Source organism: Platichthys flesus, chromosome 19 (assembly GCF_949316205.1).
Source record: "Platichthys flesus chromosome 19, fPlaFle2.1, whole genome shotgun sequence".
Lineage (NCBI taxonomy): Eukaryota > Metazoa > Chordata > Actinopteri > Pleuronectiformes > Pleuronectidae > Platichthys > Platichthys flesus.
Window position 1 is genome coordinate 6,283,534 of NC_084963.1, and position 25,630 is coordinate 6,309,163.

The 25,630-nt window shown below is 42.0% G+C and overlaps 1 protein-coding gene across 3 annotated transcripts; it reads right to left on the reverse strand.

Moving 5' to 3' along the window:
• Positions 1-3,257: 3,257 nt before the first annotated feature.
• hook3 (hook microtubule-tethering protein 3) lies at positions 3,258-24,541 on the reverse strand. 3 transcript variants are annotated; one of them, XM_062412828.1, is made up of 24 exons: positions 24,384-24,541; positions 19,052-19,137; positions 18,668-18,740; positions 18,448-18,498; positions 18,167-18,299; positions 18,017-18,084; positions 17,722-17,784; positions 17,433-17,516; positions 15,400-15,563; positions 15,168-15,308; positions 14,882-14,969; positions 14,665-14,778; positions 14,432-14,542; positions 14,235-14,319; positions 14,072-14,141; positions 12,393-12,533; positions 12,019-12,106; positions 9,919-9,953; positions 9,734-9,816; positions 9,421-9,521; positions 9,207-9,311; positions 8,978-9,049; positions 8,297-8,433; positions 3,258-6,621 (listed from the first exon to the last, which is right to left on the reverse strand). In XM_062412828.1, the coding sequence occupies exons 1-24, from the start codon at positions 24,438-24,440 to the stop codon at positions 6,606-6,608; spliced, it is 2,166 nt and encodes a 721-aa protein (XP_062268812.1). In that variant the 5' UTR covers positions 24,441-24,541; the 3' UTR covers positions 3,258-6,605. The 3 variants fall into 3 exon arrangements, with proteins under 3 accessions (XP_062268812.1, XP_062268813.1, XP_062268814.1); XM_062412829.1 differs by having other exon boundaries at positions 3,258-8,152; XM_062412830.1 differs by having other exon boundaries at positions 3,258-8,433.
• Positions 24,542-25,630: the final 1,089 nt, after the last annotated feature.

Consider the following 25,630-nt stretch of genomic DNA (forward strand, 5'->3'; position numbering starts at 1 on the left):
ACGATTCTACGATTCTAAATCAGTTATAATCGTTATGTCTGAGGTGCTCTTCTGTTCACATGGGTCGACACAATCTACAGATCCACTCTTCTCTCCTTTTACTCTCCGACTGCGTCAACCGGCCGAGCAGAAGCTTCCACTTTCCCCCCGGTGCCACCGCTCACCTGCGTCCCACTGAAGTTCTGCCAAAAAGGATAATGCCAAAGTGGAGAGGTGTTGTGTGTGTGTGTGTGTGTGTGTGTGTGTGATGGGCGCGTGTTAAACTCGCGGGTCAGGTATCCGCCAGGCCTCGGTCCAAAGGCGCCGAAACACCACCTGATCCGTGCTGTCTGATTGTGCGTGTGTGCGCCGGAGTGTGTGCATCAATGAGGGCCTTGTGTTATCAGGCCTCCGCTGCCCCTCCCCCACCACCACCACCTGCCCACCAGTGTGATTGAAATGTAAATTGAAAGTGTCATAAAGCCCATTTTGTCAGCCAAACGCTAAGTTATGAAGAAATAATAACCGGCTCTTTCATTAGGGAAATGACAGCGTGCGTTTGCTCTGATCAACCCCCCCCCCCCCCCCCCGGTGGAATGTCTCTGTAATTACTTCAATACTGAGAAACAGACAAACGTCGAACATCTGGGATCAATGACAACGTTTTCTTTGGATATTGAAAACAATGTTCATACTGGTACCAGAGATAATATCCTGTCAAAACTGCTGTACGGTGCGATTTCCCCATTTTTCCCCGAGTTGCTGACGTTGCTCTGCACGTGTCGAACTGCTCTTATTTTCTTGAAAGGTGGATTGTGAACAGAAGGACCATTCACTCTTCATCCAAGCCACACAACATGAAATACTCTGACGTCTCACAATGCACCTAGTATGGATTATATAACCCACCGGCGGGTCGGTTGTTTGAATCCACGTTTTGAATCCGTCTCCGTGTTACTCGAGCGAACGTCTGAGTAACAGTGAATCAGACACCGTGTGGTGGACTTTGAAACAACAGCACAAGAAGCAGGAGCTTGTTTCTGGACCACAGGAGTTGAATCGTGTCCGTGCTGCTGCTGCCGCTTGTCCACCGTGTTCGTAGAGTTCATGACTCACCGTCTGGCCCTGTGGTGTTATTTCATTATCTCACTGACTTTTCCTCAAACATGATTCCCCCCCCCCCCCCCCCCCCCCCCTCCTGTCGTCAGATTCTTTCATTCTTGGACGCTGGATGACAAAGTGGAACAAAGTGGAGCTGGAACAGGAGCAAAGGAGTAATTTGTAGTTCTGGTGCAAACAGAGACACGGTTTTCTGTACATGCTGGTTTTAATAAGAAATAAGTTTGTGAACTGACTCGACACATGTAAGTGATGTTTGCCTTGTTCGGGGTGTTTAACTTCTATTGTGGTGATGTTTAAAAGTTTGTCCAACATAAAAAATATAACGATCAGATACAACATCAGAATGCCAGATTATTGGTTTGTTAAGTAGGATTACGCAAAAAGTACCACAAAACTTGGTGGAAGGATTTTGTACTGGTCAGAGAAAAAACCCATGAAACTTTTTCATTGATTTCCCAAAGAATAATTCTTGGATCTTGATGGAAAAGAATCTGGCAACTTTAAGGCACTGATATTTTGGGGCGTGTGCAATTTGGTGCAGACCCGATTAAAATGCGGATCTAGTGAATTCAAACCTGGTTTCCTTGATAGAGCTATGGACTATGCAGAGTGTGTTTTAATGGCTACTTGTTGTACTTATACAATACTTTCCATCTTCTATACATCTGTCCCTAAGACCTAACATAGTAGAATCTGGTAAATCTTACATCCTTTATATTCATTTATGTCCAAAGTTGTCAGCAACATCACAGATAATCAAAGCAGATCAAAATAATGGTGACTTACTTTCATTGTTTAAACTTTCAGCAGCTAACATGGAGTAAGATGACACCAACACGCTGGACTGTAACCCTCCTCTTCCTCATCTCCTTTCCCTCAGACCCCATCCTGCTGGATGTGAGTGAGTAACCAGAGACGTGTGTTTTTATTGACTGTGGCTCTCTGCCGTGACACGCCAGGAGGAAGCACCCAGAGGCTGAGGCTCGGGAGAGAGAGAGAGGAGACGCTCTCAGGAATGGAGGACGGGACACTGATACAGGGAAGTTCCTGCGTCTGCAGCCTCGAGGGCCGAGCAGGCTTCATTTCCCAGGCCGGGCCCGTCTCTGTGTTTGTGTGCTCACGGACTCAGCAGAGAAACAGATATGGAAAATCAGAACTCACCGTGACGCACTGGTGATGCACAATGGTGACAGAATGTATCATCATCATTGAAATGTTTTTGCGAGAGTGGTTCAGACCCATTAAGGATGATTAGCTCTGAGGAATAACTTTGTTTGCTCTCTATCTCTATCTCCGGCCAAACCCAGATCCAAACCCTGGCAGTACAACGAGGTATTTCTCCACAGTCTCTGGGAAAAAAAGAAATCGTCAAATATTTTCACTAACCAGCGAATGGATTTCCGTGAACTTCATGACCGGCTTGCCCCGCCCTCTAACGCTGCCGCCGATTAACCGAGCTGCAGTTGGACACGAAGAGAAGGTTCCAATTTTTAAAGATTTGTTAGCTGTCTGGTTGAGTTGAAACCTAATCACCTGCCATCGCCATGCTCTAGTTACCACCGAAGCATGTTAGCTTTTCAGTTGAGTACTTAAATTTAAAAATGAATTCTCCTGACTTCGAGTATTGCCACCATTACCTTTTTGGAAACAGCATATGTTTAATATCAAATATTCCCACTGAACATATATTATATTCCAAATCTGATTGACATGATTTATTGTGCCCAAATAGTTGGATTCAGAATTTTGTCCTGACATTACCTGCTTGTTATCTTTTAGAGAAATTGAGGCAACGTGGATCAATGCAAACATTTGAAAACTCTGCCACTATTGTAGAAATACAACAACATGGGCTGAATCTTTTTCGCTAAAGCTCCGTAAAGCAGCTCATTGAGTGTCCCGCTCGGTTATTTGCTATTATTGTCATCACAATCTCAGTCGGAGCTGCTGTAACTCAATTTGTTTTGGTGAACCAGTAATGGATTTACCCCCCCGAGGCAGTGGGTTGAGGTCATGGGTTGATTCAATCCCGGTTTGTGTGTGTATCTTTGAAAACCAGACACAAGGACCAACTCCAGGCTGGAAACTGATATCATGAGAAAAACTCTTTCATATATATATAAGTCGTCGTGTTGAATGAGAAGCAGACGCGCGGCCTGTTTTATACAAGCTTTATTTACAATGTCATTTCCAAGTTTTGGCAGCGTAGGGAAGCACATCGATTGGTCCTCGTGGGACAGATGCTGAATGAAATCCATCAACCAAGACACCAGTTCTTTTCAGCCCGACACTTCCTCTACCACTGTCACATAAAGTATGTACACGTGTGTTTGTATAAGAGCAATATAAAAACTTGGCAAATGGAAGGTTATTTGCTACGTCGGTAAAGAAAACGTGAGAAAAAGAAAAAAAGAAACAAACACTGCAAACGTCTGGATGAGACTGACCTGGGAACAGCCTCGTGTTGTTTCTGTTTCAGACTCTTTGACTGGCCCACAATTCAGTTAGCAGTCAAATAACACTGGAAAATACTGGTTACTCGTTTTTTTATGAGTTTAAACATTACAGGTTTTGGAAAACTGAGATCCTCGTTCTGTTCCGACATGTGACTAATGAAGATGGATTTTTAAGTTATAGCTTAAAATCACATTCTGTGAGGAGAAATGTGGCATTAATAAGGTCTCAAATAACTTTTTTTAAACATTTCTCTGGTTGTAGGACAGTAACTTTCTTGTCTTCCCACTATCTCATTATTTGCATCAGGGTAATATCATTAAAAATACACACAAGACACAAAAGCAACACAGACAGTGACTGATTTAAAGGGAAATAACGGGATAACACGTTGTGTGAGATATTAAATAACAAAGCAAAATGTTTCCCCACCATCCCTGATATGACCAAACAGTACATGTGTTCCATTATATACAGATTTCATAACAAACCAATGGGGATGGACGGTCAGGATGTAATATGACATAATATTACAGCTCAAACTGCAGCGTGGTTTACAAAACACAGACACAATCAGGGAAGAATGAACATCGCAAGAAAAACAGTTCATTTTTGCATATCAACTTATACTGGAAACTTATGTGGGATAGTCATTTATTTGATATGAAATCTGATCTGTTTTAATCACGATTCTTTGATTTAACGCAGTAACGCATACATCCGTAACATTTTAAGAAACACTTCTCCCCACAAACAAGACCCCGGGTCTTTGTTGTTGTTGTTGTTGCCGCCACTGAAAACACTGGTAATTGTTTACAGGGTCACAGTAAGTTCACTAACACTTCAGTGGATGAAACATGTTGAATGTGCTTGTTCGGTTGATGAGGAAACATTCATTTTCAAACAAGTTTCTTCGAGAGCACCGTATTTTCTAGGAAACTTCTCTCCCAGAAACGACCGGAGGTGAAAATCACCAGTTTTTTTCCCCCGGCCGATCAGAGACGACACCTTCGTGTAATTTTAAATACTAGGAGACTAAACACTGAACTAGTACAAGTCTTCTCCTCCCTCTGTTGCATAAGACAAGTATTTAATAGTGTTTTGATGTCGTTTGGAAATCCATTGTAACAGTATGAGCAGAGAGATATTAATAATACTAACAGAAAACAAATTGAACAACCTTTGCTGTTCACGCAGCAAAAAGAATAAATAAGCAATTGAGATAAAAATGCACAGAATGAATTAATCAGGTTACAGAATAAGACAATTAGCAGTAAAATAGGTTATAAACAGAGAAAGCCCTCATTAAACCTACTTAAAACCTACTTAAACAATAAAAGAAGTTAATCATGCGGGTGAGATTTAGGCCGATCAAGAATTTGTTTTTTTTTACTCTTTTCAAAACAACACAATAACACTGGTCTTTAAAAAAGGCAACAAGCCTGTTGTCCTAAGAAGACCACAAAGTCTTTTTTCATTTCTTATTTTACAAAAAAGGCACTAAATCGGAGCGTTCGATATATATGCACTTATACCTGTAATATGCACATATCCTCAGGTCCAGGGGTTTGAGTCTTTCCAACCCTTTTATCAACACACGCTCTGAATATAAAATTTAAATAAGACTGTTGTTTTTTTTTTTTGTTAAAAGCTACACAAAATGTACAGTATGATTTACAGCTACACCAAATTAAATGTCAGTGTTAGTGATGTTAATATTTGTGTGAAAAGTCGAGTATTCTTGCTTTGTGGTCACCACTGCATGTTCAAACAGTGATTATCCTCCGTTGAGAATTAATGCCAAAAATTTGATTTTGAAACTGACGCTATTGTTTTCCCTCTGGGACGCCTTCTAACCGTCTAAGCCCTTTCAATCCAACTCAATGAACGCCCTCCACATTAGCCTGTGTGAGCTAACGTACAGTTGCGTGTCCTTTATATTAGAATTTAGTTTTCAATGTAAAGCGCATTAAAAGTGAGATAAAATGCACTTACATCCTACGAGACGAGTAACAACCCAGCAGTCAGCAGCGATGCATCAATGTGTTTTAAAAACCTGCATTTGATGGAGTAACAGATGTTACACTGACTTTAAATAACAGCTAAAAAAGATTCCAAGTGGGCTTAATGGGGGCTTTTCCATGTACACAAGCAGATCTGTAACAATGTTATTCATTTAAAAACTCATTTTTCCATCCTATGCTCCTACTGCATACTGTCCAAAGGCCTCGAGGGCAAACCACTTAATGCCCCGTGAGCTCTCCTTTAGTCCACAACTGGTTGTACTCCCGTAATACTTGTGGTAAAAGCACTTTTAAGATCTGGCAGCGTGATGAGGAGAACCAGGCAGAACCACTGCAGGAGATCCACACTCGAAAAGGGGGAAAGCTGGTTTCTCTTTTTCGTTTTGTTTTTGCAGACTCATCTGCAGGCTACACCTCCCGACTGCTTCTCACAGGAGCCAACAGTCCCCCGACCATGTAAATCAAAAACAGACATATGTGGAGAAATGTCACTGAGGTTTCCCGAAGCAGCTCGAGTCTCAGACAGGCACCACAGAGAAGGTCTATCGAAGCAAATGGGTCATTCTCAGACTGTCCTCCGCACCCTGTACTCGGCGGTTGTAACATACTGTTGGTTGGATAGTAACAGACTTGATGTGGTGTTGAAGTGCAAGCAGACACGTTTCATGAAGAGTAAGTAGGGAGGGGGAGATGGAGAGGATAACAGAGAGCAGGGGAACAAGAGGAGCGAGGGAGCATTTGCCGGAAGGGGGGAAAACGTTGAACCGGGGAAGGAGGGTGAGGGTTTTCGTTTTTTTCCGACCACATCCCTCCTCCGACTCGTGTTGAAGGTTACAACGCATGACACTGCAGAGTGGGGGGGGGGGGGGGTTGTTAGTGCTCATGCTGGGGTGCTGGTTATTTGCAGGCTGGAGTCAATGCAGAGTCATGCAAACGGCAGGCGGGCGGGGGGGGTTCATGCATCGAGAGCCTCGGCCTACAGCTCGGCCACACGGCGCTCGCTCGGCCAGGTCAGTGGTGCAGCGGTCATGCAGTGACATTGCTGTTAAGAGGAGGAGAGAGAGAGACATGACAGTCAGAAGACAGCAGCTAGAGTCAACGCCTCAGCAGGTTCGTTAAGTTAATAACAACAGATGACAACAGGCTACAGGGCGGGGAGGGTTACAACACACTTAACATGTTTTCAGACATGCACTTGACACTTTCCTGGTATTCTCCAGAGGGGCTGTAGGTGAGATCGACCGAGTCGGTTGCTCCAGACATTCAGCGGAACTTACCAGCCCCCTGATGAAATGTCAGGAGAGTGTCTGAGTGAACCCAGGTGACAACGCAGCTGGAGAATGTCCTGAACATTCACAGCTAGCGAATGACTGTGTAATAATTCGGGATGACAAATTGGTGCAATACAAGTAGAAAAGAGCTTTAGACGATAAGGTCAAAAACATTACCATGAGAAACCTTTTCTATAATGAAAATGATTCTAAGTTGATATGGAAAGTAGCTCTGCTGTGCAATATGGTTTAAACACCTTCTCTTTGGTGACTTATTGGCATCAAGGGAGATTTATAATCTAAATCCTGTTTCAACCGGACAGTACGAGGATCTGAAATTCACAATCTGTTTAACCTCAAGATGAGATTTTCCTTTGAACACATGTCTTCCTATGGATGAGGGGAAGCCGACCGTGTGTCGAGGACAATGAACTATGGCACACAAGGTGTTGTCTGAGACAACCTGGTAAATGCTGGTAATGCTAAAAACATGTGAACGGAAGCATTTCTCACTTTGCTGGACGTCGGCTCCTCACACAATGAGAAGCCGTAAACACAGTTAACACAATGATCTCTACTGAGCCCTGGATGGAACTTTCTCAAACAACTTTCCTTCTTTTCCCCTCAGGAGAAAAATAATTCTTTCACAATATCGTCTTTTACAAGACAACCTGCGTTTTGTTTTCCAAACCAAGTCGTCTCATTAGAAATCAATCAGAAAATGTTAAAATCAAATTAAACATTTGCATGTGAAAACCACACATCTTCCTATGCCTCTGTGCATGTGTTGCTCTTTAACACAATGATAAAGCAAAGGAGCAACCTTCTGAAACAAAGCAAATGAAACATGGACACGTGTGACTGATATTTGCTGTTAGCTTCTTAAAGCTACATCGCAAGAGTTAAAACACAGATAACACGGAACAGAAAATCTGCCAACTTGGTTTAAAAAAACAGCCTCAAACGTTGTCACAGGTAGAGATGTGCATAAATACTGCATGAACAGGTAGAGCGGTTCCTCCCAACAGAAATGACTGAGGAGATGCAAGTCCTCCCACCCCTGGGGGGGGTTCAAGACTGACTGCCCGGCAAAGGTTTGCCACAGAGTACAGGTTGAAGAAGGTCAGTGGTTGAAAGGGAGAAAGGGGGGAGGGGGGGTCGAGGCAAAGGGTCAGACCCTATTGAATATGCCGGGGGTTCAAAAATGGTAGAAGCCTGGCATCAGTGGAGTAAAATATGCTTAGTCAGGGTAAAAAGAGGTGCAAGTTTTGGGGGAGTTCCCGGGATCTCTACCTCATGGATCTGATCAGGAAGGGAAAGAAGACAATCAATAGACAGAAAGGAGGAAAAACAAGAGCTGAACGGAGATAGTGAGCCTCAGGGAAGTTCAGCGGATCTGACAGGTAGTTTGTCGCGGTACTGTTTCTGCCCCTGTTGCCTTTCTACCTTGTGGTAGCTGGCTGAACGTGGCCGGGATAGGAGCGGCGGGAGCTGGTGGCTTGTCTCTGCCGGGCCAGGAAGGACTGACCGGAGCCGGTGTTGGCAAGTCGGTCCTCAGCCGCCTTCTTCTGGATAGTCATGCCCTGAGGAAAGATGCAGGGGAAGGTCAGAGGAGGTTTCAGTAATGGGTCACTATCAGTCAGAAGTATATATATATATATAGACTCTTATATAGAACATTAACACCAACTATTGATCAAACATGGGACACAGCAAACAGGTACAACTGAACTCATATAACAGTCTATGCCGCCCTCTAGTGGTGAACATGCCGAATTAGTTAATATTTAGAGTATATGCTAGAAAAGAGGTTTTCCTGTGTATCAAAGACATTTAGAGTCTAAACATGTTTAATTAAAGAACATGCAATTCATCATGTAACATAAGAGTAGTGTAAAATGTTCTTTCTTTCAATGTTAGAGCTTGCATTGCAATATATTTCAGGACAGTTACTTTAATAATGTCCACGATAACGTCTTCACTGCTTTAAATTGTCAATTGAATGATTTTTGTGACTGTATTCATACTCTCCATGTCCTGAAATTCCAGCTCAACATGAACGTGTGTCACATATAAAAGGACACGTGACTGGTGTCACAGCTTCTGGCTGCGTAACGTCCTTCTTACCATATTGTACCAGGCTGAAACAATCAGTTTCTCCTCGTAATCTCTCTGGGTCTTTGTCTTGTCCATCTCCTTCTGTTTGAGGAAAATAAAAGACACAAAAAACTTAAGAAAAGCCAGATATTCTGTTTTGTTACATGTTTACGTTTTTCCTGTGAGTTGACCTGTTAACATTTATCTACAAGCTGCTCAGTCCTGTACGCGATCATCACTGCCTTAGCTAATGAATTACCTCCAGTGAGTGTAACATCCTCTCCTTCTCCTGCAGCTGGTTCTTCAGGGCCTGGACCTCAGGACCCGAACCCTGGTTTTGTTTGGGGTCCAGGGTCCGGATCACCTGGATGGGAAACATTCAATCACAATCACAATCACTCACAGCAAATATCACTAGTTACAGTGCAGAATACAAAAGATATCACTGTTGATCCAAAAACAAATATACTCACACTCTTGGCTTTTTCCAGGTATTTCTTATATCTCTCCTCCATCTGCTTCATGTCTTCATCTTTCTTTTTCAAGGCCTCTTCCAGATCATCCACTCGCTGGCCTGAGAGGGAACAACACAGTTGTTTGACTCAACCCATCCTGTGCTCTTTATATGCATTTCCATTTGAATTGAAAAATACATTTAACGGCTTCAGACTGAATCATATCTGTGTTGCAACATCAGGTATTATGTAATTTCTGATTTAAAAACAGGAATAGACAGCAGGAGAGGATGAAAGCAAACAGACTTCAAACAGTCTGAATATAACTCACTGCTGGCGCTGTATTTAGGCTCCATCTCATCGATGAAGGTGTTTTTCTTCAGTAACTCATTGTTCAGGTCTCGTACTTTCTCCCTGATGGAAAGAATAAAGCATATATGTTAAAATGACTTTTTCGTGCAATATCTCATTTATATTTGAAGTACAAGACAGCTCCTGGTGGGTGAAATCACTTACATGTGCTGCTCATATTTCTTTTTCAGAATGGAAGACTGAAAGACACAAAATGAATATAACATGAATCATATATTAGACTTTCAACAAACCAGAATCCTTTCAAGAGCTGCTCTGTTGGATCAATGAGGGTGATACTAGTCCCTGAGTTTGTTCAGTTCCACTTCATGATGGAATACAAGTCCCACAATGAATGGATCTGGGCCCCTGGGACAATGTGCATGGCATCATAGAGACATGTATATATATATATATTAGACAATGATATAGTTCTGATAAGTTAGGGACAGCATCTGTAATTTCCCATGATGTCCAACAGAGGGCAATGTAGAGTCAAATATATTTGGAAATCATCATCATAATGGATTCCGGATATCTTATACATACAAATAACTGACATTTTTCAAGGGTAATCAATAGAGCAGCAAAGCAGAAAGAAAATCAGTAATTTGTGGGTGATCACATGATTTTCCACATTATTATTTTTTAGCTTTTTGATCCTGTGTCAAATGTTGTAAAATGTACGATAGAATCAAGTGAAAGTTAAAATGTTAAGAGTACTGGAGAAAAGTTTCCACACTCAATCTCTAAACTAGAAGACAACAGCATCAAGGGACAGAGAAGAGGAGGAAAAATCTACAAGTGTCATGTTACTAAGGACTAATCAAAGACGTCTCTATGTCTATCAGGAGAAGATACTGACCTACAGACTACTGATAGTTAGCTATGAGAAAAGGACCTTTCCCTGTGTGCAGCAACTCAGTGTAATAAAAGCACAGAAAGTCAGTGACAGGCTCAGTTGAAGGTTAAAAATCGAATGATTCTTGTCGGACTTTCAGCCATCAAATTTGAAATATTATTTTGCAGAGAATATCCACATATTTATTACATTCTGAGTTGTGACACATTTGGTTCAATACAAACTAAGGTCATGAAGGAGCAAACTCCAACAGAAGGAACTTGTCTGATATCAAACACATATACTTACTATTGTCTGACAGAGGGAGCATTATTCGGAAAAAAGAAACATAAGTATTTAGCCGATTGTGGACGGCTTTATTCCATAGTATATCTTCTTTAGGTTCTTTTGCCTAGTTTTGTTTCTCCTGTTTTCCAGCTCAATGCACTTTAGACAATTCATCTGAAACACTTGATTGTATTCATCTAAACTAGAAAGTGCAGTTACGCAGTGTCCAAAAATTATAATTTGATAATTTAAAAAAGGCTGCAGCACCAGGTCTTCCTTTAAGACTGCAATAGAACATCAACACTGCTTACTGTACTCTTACTTCTTTAAACTTGACTCCATCTGTTAAATACTGAAAGTATTACTGCTCTTCTCATCTTCAGCGAAGAGGAAGGAAGTTAAGAAAAACTTATCGGCGGCCTAATCTACACAAACTGACAGAGAAGGAACCGGAAACCCCGACGAAGACCACAAAATGCTTTTGATTAAGGTTGATTATGTAGTAAAGGCGCATTGTGATCGAAATTGACACACATGCAAGCTCTCTCTCACACAAAAGCCTTGTTGGGTCCAAACCTCCTCGTCCTAAATACCAGTTGTTTCCCACTAGAAACTGGTTCAGGGGAGACAAGGAGCAGAGAAGAAGGCCGTTTTCTCTTTTGTGTTTAGGATCACAGATTAGACACAAGGTTAATATGAACAGCAGCAGGTTAATTTATATGTGAGGATTTTAGTTTGTAAACTTCAAGCCAGTCAGATGACCCAAGGCTTCTGTTTATCCCAAGAGAAATAATGATTATCTAACGCTACAACATAGAATTCAGTTGAAAGCAGACACACAAAAAAAAACATGGATACAATAGATGTTAGAAATGGTTAATGTTAATAAGTTAGTCATAACAAAGGGGAATCAAAGTTTTTTTTTGTCAATGCCCTTGGCCATATAAATAATTGTGAGTGTGTAGGGAACCTAAGATAAAGAACCTAAGAACCTTGACCCTTCAGGAGGAGCAGTGTACTGCAGTCTTGCTGACTATCTATACTTAACAGTGGTGGTATGAAAGGAATTTCATTTTCTTTACAGTATCAGTTATGTGCACACACACACAAAAAACAACACATTTTTTATAACTTACATCATCTGCTTGGGAGCCCTGTTCCTCAAGAGACTTTTGCAGCTCCTCCACCTGACCCTGTTCCTCCATCAAGCGCTGATTGATTAACCTGGATAAAGCACAAAAGACCAGTCAGACTACATAGCTTGAAGAAAGGAAGCAGCGAAGCTATGCAGTGGTAGATAAAAACCATAGAGGCAGGCTTCGGACTCAAAGGTCAAATGAATGTTCCAGTATAAAGAAAGGAGAACGATCCACTTTCAAAAACAAGAACATAATCTCACCACAGTCAAAACTACATGTAAAAGCAAAAGATGTTTTTCCTTGACTGTGAATAATTAAGTGTCTTTTCTTTTGCTATTAATCTGCACGTTCCTCTGCTCATCATTTCCGACCTGTTCTCAGTCTCCAGCTCGTTCTTTCTTCTGTTGGCGTCCTCCAGTAGACTCTGCAGCAGAGTGATCTTCTCGTTGTCTGATCCTTCCTGGGCCAACTTCAGCATCTTGTTCTCATGCTGAAGACGAATCAAATGTTCTCTGTAAGAAAAAAAACACAGAATAATTCATTCCATGTTTCAAATAACATGGATTCCTGATCACAATTGACTGAAATAATAATGGTTATCAAACCCCCTTAATCAGCAACATCTCTAAACAAAATGATTCTTGTATCATATCAAAATGAATCAAGACAAATGATTTTTTTTAAAAACAACTGTAAAAGCTAAATCTTGTGAAACCTATACATATGATGATATAAACATAATTGATTGGACATCAGTTAATATTTGGTAAGAAGGCAAATCATGTCTGTACTTGCCAAACTTCATTATTTGAATGAGCAGCCACTTTACTTGCCCATTGATTCATCAAAACCTGCACCTTAAAATAAGAGTAAGAATTCTGATAGCACTGAGTCAGAACAGTCTGTTACTCGAGTCTTTCTTTTGGGTGTGGCTGCTGACTCCTTTCCAAACTGAAGAACCGGCTTAATGTGTATGCACTGGCAGGCGGTGGCTAGTCGGTGTTAGGCTGAGGGCGAAGGGAGGCAGAGTTGAGTAAAGGTTCCAGCGAAGCTCATTCGATATAAACTATATCAAATAAAGTTGACTGGATTTCTCTGGTGGAGTATTGATTCCTGCACTGCAGCAGACAGAGAATAACTGTGTGTTTCCAGCTGTTCATCTGGCTGGGTTCATTTCAGAGGAAACCAGAAATAATCAAATCCAGATGTGGCTTTTAAAGGGCTGCTTCAGCTTTTCACATACACTCACTCCAACTGAGGACCAACAAGTGAGCAAGTAACGTACTTTGTATCTCTGATATCTCACGTGAAACTTTGCTAAAGCTAAAAACATCGTTCTTTGTAATTTGAATCCCTGCTGGATATGACATCTCAAGAAACCACAGCTCTCCACTGCTCTGTCAATAAAGGCTAACAAATAGTTTGGATTGATTTAACTCAAGTACAACAATTCTTCCATAAGCAGCTTTTGTAAGATTAGGATTTCAAAGGAATCCACATTGTACTACTTGTTTGCAAATGCTGAAGTAAAATCCAGGCACTTTATGAGACCAGAAGAAAACCCAACCCTCTTGGAGAGAGCGGCAGCGAGGCTGATGTAACTCACAGACAACTTTTACGTAACTCACTAGAGAGAGAGACGGCTCATTTCAGGGCCCAACTCTCATCTACCTTAATTTGGCAGAAAAAGCAGCAGGGGGGGAAGAGACTTGAAATAATCTGGCTATGGCCCAGCAGACAGACAGTAAACACAAACACAAAGCAAAACCCAGAGGGGGATCTAACTGCCAACCTGTCGTTGTATACCACTTTTCAAATTGCTTCCCTAATCCTAACTGATCTGATTTTAACAGGCAACCTGCAATTTAGACTTTAAAATCTTTAATAAAACTGTTCTGAAGTAAATGTCCTTTGTGTGACAATGTAAAGGATTTCAAAGATGCATGTGCTCAAAACCATTTACTGCTGACATTTATTCCTATGTAAAATATATATTTACTTTTCCCTAACTAGCCTAAAAAGTATAAATAAAAACAAATTATAGTCATACCGAATCTCTGGGGTTGTGATCTCAGCAGCCAGCGAATCTGAGCCGTCGTTGCTGACCAATGGGAAGAGACCTGGGTAAACAGATAGTGTTGTTGTTATTACAGGTCAGGGCAAAACACACTCAACACAAGCTCAACTACTCAGGTTTGGCTGCATTTCCTCACTGGATGTAAGCTGTCCCTCCTGAGCCTGGACACAGTGCAGCTCCTCAATCGTCTCCTTCAGCGAGTCTCTCTCCGTCCGCATACGCTACAGAGGGAGACAGAGGCATAACCGTATGATGGCGTGATACAGAGAGCAGAGACTGTTTGATCATTCCAGTTTCTCTCATTTGTTTAGTAAAAAAGTGAATTGCACATACATCTTTTTCTTTTTGTAGGGAGTCCACTTTCTCTTTGACACGTTTGTACTCAAACTCCATCTTGTCGGCCTTTTTAGACTCTTCCGACAGTCTGTTCTGAAGTTCAACCACCTGCGGAGAGTGAGAACAGTTGGAAATGAGATGTTATCCATGGGTTACAGATACATGCTCCTGTCAGGGGAATTTGAAATTAAGATGTTAGCGAGTAAACAACATGGCTGTTGACTGGGTACCTGTCTCTTGTACGTCTCCAGCTGGCCCTTTGTGGCATTTGCCTTTCGTAGCTCTTCTTCCAAACCGACGTTGGACTGCATCAACACTGTGTTCTTCTCCTCCATCAGCTTATTCTGAAAAACAGCCATGGAAAAGTAAGCATCAATTGTGCTGGCTTATGTGGATATTTATACGCTGTAAGTTCTTTCTGTTGTCTGTCTGTGTGTGATTGAGTACCTGTCTCCTCAGAAGTCCCATGTCCTCCAGCTTCTTCTTGTAGTGTTCCACTGTTCCCTCCAGTTTGGACACTTTGTCTGATGAATGCCTAGAGGGGAAAACAATGAGCGGTTTCATTTTGTGAGGTTGCATAAAGTGGGAAAGCTTTACTAAAGCTCTGTTTGTGTAGCAACATGCCTGAAACAACACATATCGGATATAACAGGATAGTGGTTCCAAAATGAAATATTGGGCTTTGTCATCTCCTGTAACACAATGAATGCTTAAATTACATTTTCCAACTTACCGAAGAACATCCATCTCATCCTTAAGAGACTGGGCTTCATCAGCCAGTGACACAAGCTCTTCATTCTGGGACTTTACATCCATCAGTTCTTTGTCAAGCTCCTCACACCGGATCCGGTAGTCGTCTTTTGCCGCCTCCAACCTAAAATGAATTAATAACAATAATCTTCCGTCAAATTAAGTAAAGCCAGCACTCGCTTTTCAAGTTACAAAATCTCCTTCCATCTCCCCACCTGAACGTTTCTTCCTGTAGTTGCTCGAGTTGTGTCTGCAGCTGGAGGTGTCTGCGTCCAGCTGGGCTGTTGATGTCCTCTATGGAGTCCGACTGGTTGAGTCGCTCCATCATGACCTGGTTTTCTGCGAGTAGACTGCTCTTCTCCTCTTGCAGCGCTGCCACCTTGGGAAAGGGGGGGTGGTGAAGAGAAGGGGAAAGAATGGAAGCACGGAGGAAGAAGAATAAGAAAAGGAGCAGAAAGGGCAGAAGGATAGGGAGAAGAAGGGAAGTGGATAAGAGGAAAGTGGAAATAGAGGAAAAGGCAAAAAGGGAGGATGGAATGATAAATGAAAGGGTTGTTAAAAGGATAGAAGAGAAGCAGAAAAAAGGGAAACAAGTTAGAAGGGAGTGAGACTAAAAGCTTTCAAATTGCATCTGTCAACATTTTCTTTAACAGGTTAATCACAATCACTGCAGCATCAGCCGCAGTGAGGAAGCAAAGACACACCAGACACGCCAACATAGCAAATAGGGCTACATATGGTTTGATGTCGTCTTGTCATTGTGATAGACAGGGAATCAAACTCCACACAAAGCAAAGCAGGAGCTGGTTATTTTCACTGCTACTTCCACCTTTTCTAATCCCTCGTTGCTGTTGGATTTATTAAAACCTAAATCAATAAACCCTTCATAATATCAGGACTGTTAAAACTAACGTGACTTGCTCTATGAGGTTAAAACCTTGAGCTTGATCTGGTATGAGTGCTATCCACAAATGACATTGCAACTGTGTAAGTGAGGAAGTGAGAGGGATCATGTCTAACGTCTCGTGACACCAGTGTAGAGTACTTTGGGTTTCACTGCATTGATTTGTGTTTTGTTCAAAGTTCAATGTGTTTTCCTGTGTAACATATTTTGTATAACTACAAGTAAACTAAAGAGACTGAACCTGTAGAAGATTTTAAATGTATTTGATAGCTGATTGGTTTTTGACACTCCTATGTGTGGAATGTAAGCCATTTGATTTGGTCACTGACACTGTTATGTGGAAGCGTACTGGGAGAACTTGCACCAGTGTGAAAAATCAGTGGAACAACTTGGTTCTCGATGTGCACTTCCAAAAGATGAAAATCCTTATCAGTAATGTAACATATAAATAACATACAATCTGTCAATATGTGTCATATATCCAACCAACAGTTCTACTATTTAATGACTCCTTCCTATTGGTCCAAAAACCTCTTGCTGTTGCTGTGGGACAGTACATGAAACACGACAGGGTAACGAGGCAGGATGTTGTCGTTGAAGGGGCGACATCTGACACACACACACAAGTGTGTGGCTGTGTGCACCGAGAGGACCGTGTGTATACGTGTGCACAAACACTTGTGCATAAACGTGTACACACACATGCACACACAATCAGGACAAGGGGAGATCTTGGTTCCAAAAGGGGATGCTGGTGCAAGCAGACTGAGAAAACGATTCCAGGACTATTAGACACACCACACACCATGGATGGAAGGAGGAGACGGAAAGAAGAAAGTTTGGATTTACCCTCTCTTCTAGCTCATTAAACTCTAACCTCAGTCTATCACGCTCCTCTCGGACATGGAGGGCCTTTAAAGCAAGGCACACAGTGTTGAAAATAGTCAGGAAAAAAACTGTTAAGTACGCAACTGCAAACTAATGTGCATCACCCCATGCAATGAGGTTATGTTTAAACCCACATACTTTGATTTGGATTTCAGTGTATTAACAAATAATATTTAAAGCCTGATAATCAGGAGTTGAAATTGTGCCTTTAGCTACAGCAGCAGATAATATAAATGTTTCTAACAATGCTGTTCTTTGATTAATATCTACGATTTAACTGGGATATTAGTTTCAGGACTGCATAATAACCCACTATAAATAATGTTATCCATCCTAATGTCCAATTACCCACACACACACTCACTGTTTATTAGTGTCATTCAGACATATGACTCATGTCTGTTGTATAAACCAGCGATCAAATAACATGGAGGATCAGAACTGTGTGAAACTAACCTGCATGTCCAGCTCACGACACCTCTGGGAGATCTCCTCCTTCGTAGACAAAGCATCATTGAGCTCCTCAGCCGTTTTTTTCAGCTGAGAACAGAAAGAAATCAAAAATCTTTCAAAACTAATTTATTTTCCAATGGCTTAAAGCTCAAATACTGGATCTGGGGTCATACAAATAAAACAACAAACAAAAACAGTCACAGTTTGTATGTATTCTAGCAAGTATAAAGAAAACTCACAGAGAGAACTGAATTGTGATGAAACCCTTCAGGGTCCAATAAAGCCTCCATACCTGTCTGTCTAGATCCACATACGATTCATTTCCTCCTGTCACTGGAGTCTCTTTACTCATCAGCTACAGGAAACACACAAAAAGAGGTTAAAGGATGGAAGCAGTTGCCTGGTTTGTCAACCCTGCTCTTGTACAGGATTAATAATTGTATTCTGCAAATGTGTCAATTCAATTACACCCACAATCCTGCTCAGAGTAAAAAAAAGAAATCTGACTAACCCCACTGTGTTCTCTTTAATCAATTATCATTTGGGAACACTATTTAATCCAGATCTAACGAGCTTGATAGTCTAACCTCTTGGATTGCTGTCATGACAACGTGCTGCACCGACTCCTCCATCATCATTATGGTCTGGATGTATTCTAGAGAAAAAGAGACAGGGTTATGAGCTAAATTCAAGTGTCGTGAAATAAAGGACAGACAAACAGAATATGGAACACGCACCTTGTTTCTGCTCACAGTTGACAGCACAGCCCAGTATGAGCTGCAGCATCCTCCCAAGCTCTGCTGGGTCAGAGTGTTCTCCGATGAGGTTGACATCTGGTAGTGTGAAGTCATTAATGTGCTGGCCTAGGATCTTGATTGGGAGGAAAACAGATTATTATTATGTTTTAATAATAATGATGGTAAATATTCCAAGTGTGGAGAAGGCAGTATACAAAGGGTTATTGAGTCTGAATATTAGGCATTTTTATTTTCAAATGAATACGATGGATGGTTCTTACCTCCTGGTTATAGTCGAGGACGCCTTTCAAAATTTTCTTTAGATTGCTGATCTGAAAAGAGAGAACACTTATTAGGACATTTACCGAAAATATTAGAAATATTAATACCAGGGACACCAACTGAGACAGACAAATATTATATGCAAATATTATATTTATGCAAAAGAAATATCTAAAATTATGCAATCTTTGACATAGGACCAAATTATGTCAGATTTACCTTTAACCTCCAGTTGTCCCCGACATCTGGCTTGATTCTACCAATCCAGGCGTCACTGAAATACACTATATCTCTAAATGACGAAGACAAGGGAAAAAGGAAAACATTAGTTTTCTTTTGTTTACATTTTGATAAGAGGGCCATCTCCTTTAAGGATCTTGAATGAGAAAAAATGCCAGCAGTGATGGGGTTACAGTCCTACTGAAAATGTCAGTATGTCTGCTCATTAGTGTAAAGAAACATTAAAATATATTGTTTTAAAATATATTTTAGTTTGCACAGATATGTCAAAACACATGGCTAAAAAAAGGGCTTCTATAAAAATACAACTGACCAGGTATAATATATTTGCCACATACACTTTCACAGAGTATGTAAACCTACATTTTCTGTAGAGCTTGGGCCATGACGATGCCACTCGTCAAGTCGTCCACTGTCTTACATGGAGCCTCCACTCCGAAAGTCTGGATCTAAACAATAAAGAAACAAAAACATTTTTTTATCAGATTATTATGTTGTGACCTTCAACGTAATCCGCTCAAAACGTTCATCAAAGACTTTACTGAACAGCTGTGATGCCTTCTTTCCACAAACACTGTACCACTCACACAAATGAGGACTTAATTATACTCTTGTGGATGCACACAAAATCTGCGGACACCACAAACATATAATTGTTCTTATTATAAAGCTCTCTATGCCGCTTGGAGTCTGTGGACTAGTACAAGTGCACAGTTGGCATCTTTGTATTGCAGTGGCCACGTTGGAGGGGAGCTGGGAGTCCGCACACAGCCTCGCATACAGAGGCTTATAATGAAGTTTATGTCAGACCCGAGAAGACTCGCATGCTTGGAGATGAACAAAGTGTGACACTATCTATACACACATTCCCTCCGAGAAGCTGCCCTGGACAAACCCAGTCTTTCCCAGCTGGCCACTGAGCATCACCAGAGGGGTTGGAGGTTACTTGCTCAATGGTACTTCAGTGATGGCACTGAGAGAGGTGCTTTAAATATATTATATAATGTTTGGACCAAACAAGACTGAAGCACATCCACTTTGTCTTTCTGCTCAGTTATTGCACTTGGCCTGTCTTTGTGCCCGTTCTGCCACTCGTCTCCTCGCTACCTCAGGGCTCAATGTCTGTTGCCCAGGCAGAAGTCAATATTCCTCTCAGTCAGCGTGCCAAAAGAGGAGGGGGAACTGAGAGCAGGAATGTTGGAGAAGGGACAAGAAGAAAATGACAAGAGAAGATTGAAATTCTGCCTGCAAGTCGTCGTCATGCCCGTCTCACGTTTCATGACATGGCTCCGATATGACACAGAGCTCAATGAGGAGCAGCTAAAAGTGTTGGGTAAGCAGGGATGTGTCACTTCATCCATTGGAATCTAAATCCCCCGCTGAGGAAATACTGGCTGTGTTTACACAATTTTCCTAAAATAAACACGATGCAAGAACAAAACCCTCTCCAGCTACTGACTTGACTGGTGTACTTTATTCAAACAAGAGTTCGAACAGGTATAAGAAAGTGAATATATTCACTGTGCTTCATTAATTCAACTCGACTTTACAAGTCTGGAATATTGAGCAGCATTTTGTTAACCCATGAAAAGCAAATAAGAACATTGCATCATCATATATCAGCAAAGACAAGAGGGATATAGGTATTAAGAACTTTGACATGGCATTATGTGTAATGTCTCCTCTTAAGTGTAAGCTTGAAAACATTGTCACCATATTTTCCAAGTGCCGCAATGACCATTAGATGACCACCAGGGGGCTAATAATAGGGTCAGTCTCTGGGGGTATAACCGGTGGGCAGGAATAAGCAGATAGAAGATTGTAATTGGTCAATGGTTTAAACTTGCTCGACTATTTAAAGGCCTCTTGAATTGAATTTCTAATCTTGAGTAAACTCTGAAGTTTCCTAAATTGCTGCTGCATGATTGCGTGTATGACAGCTTTCAAATAAAAAACCCAACAACCAAGACAACTTTCCTACATCTGATCACTTTCAAAACACCTGTATTGTTATTGCCATTTCTACAATTTCTGGTGTTTCCGGGCAGCCAAGTACCAGAGAGGCAGCGGCTTCTCTTGAGAATCAGTCCAGCAGCTCGCGGGTGAAGCCAGTCACCTTCCTGGAGCCAACACACAAAAGGTCCAAAACAATACCCAGCCTTACATAACAGTCATTACCAGTGGTAGACTGAGAAAAACCCTCACCACTTATATTACTCACGCAGTGCTGACTCCATCAGTTCAGTTACAAAAGTCCTTTACTGTGATGCTACGTTATCTTTTAGAGTGGGCTACCTTCTGATGTCCTGGGTCTGGATACTGAACGACCATAATGCAGGTGACTACCGTTTGTACTGGAAGCATAAAAACAACAGCATAATAAACATGTAAGCCGCAGGGGCACTTTGTTAAAAAGACTTTAATAAAGAAAGCACTGTGGTGGAAATTGGTTTCATCCACACCTATTGTTTTAAACTTGATGATGGCTCTCCAGTGCAGCAACTTTCTGCATCACTTCCTTTAGCAGGAAAGACCAAGGAAAGAAAATAAAGGAGGAGCCGGCCCATCAGAAAAACACAACACACAGCCAGCAGAGGCCTTGACAGAAACATGACAGCCAGTCAACAGCTGGTATCTACACACTTCTATAAAGCATTTGGGAGAATGTGATTTGTAATGCCTCACGCTTGAGGTCAGGCCGGACTCTTCTTCAAGACCTATTTTTGCTGATGAGTTATGGCGTCACCTTTAGGTCCAACATATCTGTTGCATTCTATGGACCAGACGTTCTGTCTTCACAGGGCTCTGTAGCTGTATTACCCGCTAAACCATTGTTCCCAAGCATCAATACATTCTCGTGGCCACATGAGGTCTGTGCGCTCGACTGCGTTGATACATCAACAAAACTGTAGCACACATACCACTGAACTACAAAGCCTCTGACCGAGACATGTGCCCCCCCATGTGATGTCTCTGGAAAAGCACAGGGGATCGCTGCAGGTGAGTGGCTTTATGTTGAACGGGACATTGTGCAGGGTTGTCAGTGTCAGTGAATGAAGCCGGTTTGTGCTGGCGTCATAGGAATTACTGGTGGCACATGTGTGGTACGCTTAGAATTATATGTAATTTAAACCCTTTTGGTAGTTGGCAAATATAAGTAAATCTGCTATTGAAGCTGTCACTCACAGCTGATTGTACTACTCATCTAGAGCAGTTTAAAGTTTATAGAATATCTCAGCTATCCCTGGGCTTAACCATATCCTGCGTCATGGGGTCACCTCCCAATCAGCTTATTATGATCGTATCAATTGCGGAGCCTTAGAGCACTGATCACAGAGCAAAACAAGGTCAACAACCACAGCTATCGAAACATTTAAATATCACAATCTCTTAAGATTAGCTAATAAAGTAGATCATCAACATCACAATATATAAACATCAAATCCTCCACCTCCAGACGCTTTTACTATACATCCGAAATAGAGCAGTTTCATGCATCCAGAAATGTTTTCTTTTTACTACTTTTTAGCTGGAGGTATTCTTAAATTAATATTGAAATCCAATTAATCTGACAACAACGCACCAAGTGACCTGAGGCATTTTGAGGTTCTGGTTTAGTTTAACATTTGCTTGTGTTCCGTGGTCTTGCCAGATTACAATCAGTCTGCTTTGATCACATCATCTAAAGCAATCAGCAAAAGGGAAAGATAATAGCGTTTCATCACAAGGTGTGATTACCATGATAAACTTTAGTCTTAATGGCAATATAATTGGTGCAAATAACAAAATTACCTACTACAACACAAATAGAAAGCAATCCCTAATATCTGTGGTGTAATATGAATTACTACAAATTGATGTATTCTGTTTGGAAAAGGAAAACTACAGGTTTGTGGATACAGTTGGGAAAAGAGTTGTGGAAAAAGCATGTGTTGCATGAATTGCGGGGGAGAACTGTGCTGCAGAAGGCTCTGCTCTCCTTCTGCTCTGCATGTGAAACTATTGCTGTCATGGGTTCCTACTTATCCACGTCACGGAGTATGAGACACATACATCTCTTACATAAAAGTGATTCTGCAACTAGTACCAGATAAAGTGACACTGTCACTTCACAGTTAACAGGTATGTGAGGAATGTTTTCCTGCCACATCATTACTAGGAACTTGTAGCTAGGCCATTCTGAGTTGTCATACGTAAACCAAGCAACAACAACCAGAGGTGGAGGTGACAGTGACGTACTAGGATGCACATTGGCTGTGACTGTGCATCCACAAAAGTTACCAAGTTGCTGAACCCAGTTTGTACCATAACCATTATTTTTTAAGGTTGGCAGTTGTTACTTTGTGTAATAATGAATAGAAATACACAAACACTACTGGACACATTGCCACAATATTTGCTGCAGGGATGCGGCGCAATTCCGGAAACATCAATTTCCGCGGGATAGTATGTCTGTCAACATTTTCATTGAGTTCACAGAGAATTATTCATGGTTCTTGATGAAACACATCCAGCCTGTTTAGGGGACTGGAATATATGAATCAGATCCAAATACAAATCTAGATCTAGTGTATTTGAATGGCAATCAAGAGGGACTGTAAGGACTTGGTGGAGGTATATCCTCTCTGTGTCTTTCTAATTTGAAATATATCTACATTCTACTCCAACAAAGAGTCCCAAACAAAAAAACTTGATTGCATTGTTTCTGTAATGTACATTAAATACTTCTCTTTTATGTTTATGCTCTACACATGAGCCTTTGTTTACCTAAACAATGTTATCACTAGACACTACTGACATGTGGGCAGGTTGTGTAGTAAACACATCTAAGAACCAATGCAGTTTCCAGCTAGTGTCATTTCAGCCAAACTAGTCACAGATCTATTTGACACATGCTTTGTGAATGGGGGTGACTATCTACTTAGCTCTCATATGCCCAATGGCGTCTCCCTATCTAGGCTGTAGGTTCCATGTTGCATTGAAGCACTGACAGTCACAACCACAACATCTTGTTGACATTATCGATGCAACTCTGCAAACGAACATTCTGATTATCACTGTCCCGGCTCTTGTCACAGAGCTGCCTCTCCACAATGTCAACACGAAGCACAAGGTAGCAGCACGTGATCCTTTAATCTGAAGCCTTTATTCCTCTCAATCGCTGTTTTCGAGCTCTGACTGGAGATATCCGACGTGAGGCTACAGATCAAGAAGACCCAGTGAGCTACTTGCTGATGTGGATCAGACGTAGGGATGGGGAAGGACAAGCGAGGAGAGTGATACACGAGACAACAATGACAGGAATTCAGACTCGAAGCAGCCGCCGTGCTGTAACGGTATATCTCCGGTCCAGATGAAAACAAAAAAGCGGTAACACATGAGCTGACACTCGGCCGGCGTCTCGGTGGTTTCGCCCCTGGGACTGAAAAGACAACACCGAGCAGTGGGAGAGTTGAGCTGGCTAAGGAGCTAAGGAGCTAGCCAGTAGCTACCCCTGACAGATGAGGGCGGTTTGCTGGCGAACAACACATCAGCAGCTCGAGCAGCCAAACAGCTGGCCTGCACACGTAACCACTCGTCCGCCCGTCGTCTCCCCGGCTCTGCCCCGTTAGCTCCCCATAGCTAGCGTTAGCTCTGGGGGCTAGCTAGCGTCGCCGGTGCCGGAGAGCCGCCAGCCCGGCACTTCATCACGTACCCACGTCAGGAGGCTTCCACACAGCTCCATCCGATCCAGCGTCCCCGTCCGACTCATCGTTAGCTAACCGCGACAGTGTTGGGCGAAGTGACCCTGGAGTTTAGCTGCCCCGCTTCGTACGCTCCCGACGTCCGCTGCTCGACTGCCTGGTTCGCTGCTCCGGCGTCTGCCAGAGGAGGGCCGTGGGAGGAGGGGAGTGGGGGGAGCTTAAAGGGGCAGTTCACGGTACAGATGGAGGATGGAGTGAAGAGTTCGAGTCCACTAAACACCCAACACACAACAGTGTTGCAGCCAGAGCAAATGCAATAGTAAATGGATACTGATTCTTAAAATGTAAAAACAAAAACTGAAAAAAGGGCATAACATGGCTCCATACTGCTCCTACACTATAGCCCATCTCATAGGGCTTGAACATGGTGTGACATCCTCTGCCCTTAACCCTCAGCAAAAATAAAATATTTGAACAGGGTAAAAAGAACGTAGAAACCTCAGAGAGAGCCACAGGTTTTAGCAGCATTGATAAGGGTAAACATTTCGAAGGATAACTGGAGGTCAATGATTTGATGGATTATTGTCAGTAATGATCAGTATCTGAGGAGAAATACCCATTATCCAGAAGTCCTGCAGCAATCCTTGACTATGGTCAGCAGCCAGCAAGATCATGATCTGATACCACTATAGTCCACAGTCATTGTCCACTGCCGCCATTAGGATCCATCATCAACTGCCACCTCAATCGTGGGGTCATCCAAGTATTGGATAAAAGCGTCAGCTAAATGACATGTAATGTTATGTAATTATCCTGACTGACAATTAAATATTTATCCAATCAAAGAGCATACAGGTGGATGTTTCATAGCATCTGTCTCTCAAGGGAAATAAGCTGGAGGAAGAGAAAGTAGAATATACCACCAGCTTCAGTATTTTTCCAACAAGATTCAGACTCTCATTGAACCGGTTCTCAGCTGTAGAAGCAATTACGAAACGTTGCTCAATCCCTTCAGTTTACCTATCACACACAAAGGGGGGGTGGTTGTGCCGACACCCTGGAGACAAAGTGGAAGAGACTCTGATGAGAGAGGACAGTGGTATGCATGTATATATGTTTGACTTGTGCCACACCTTAGCGTGGTATGCCAACTGGGACCTGATAGGGTTTTTCTTCGGTATCTGTTGCTGTCAAACAAACTGATTGAATTCTATGGTCGACTCTTGATCTGCCGTGTGACTCTGAACTCTCTCCTTCA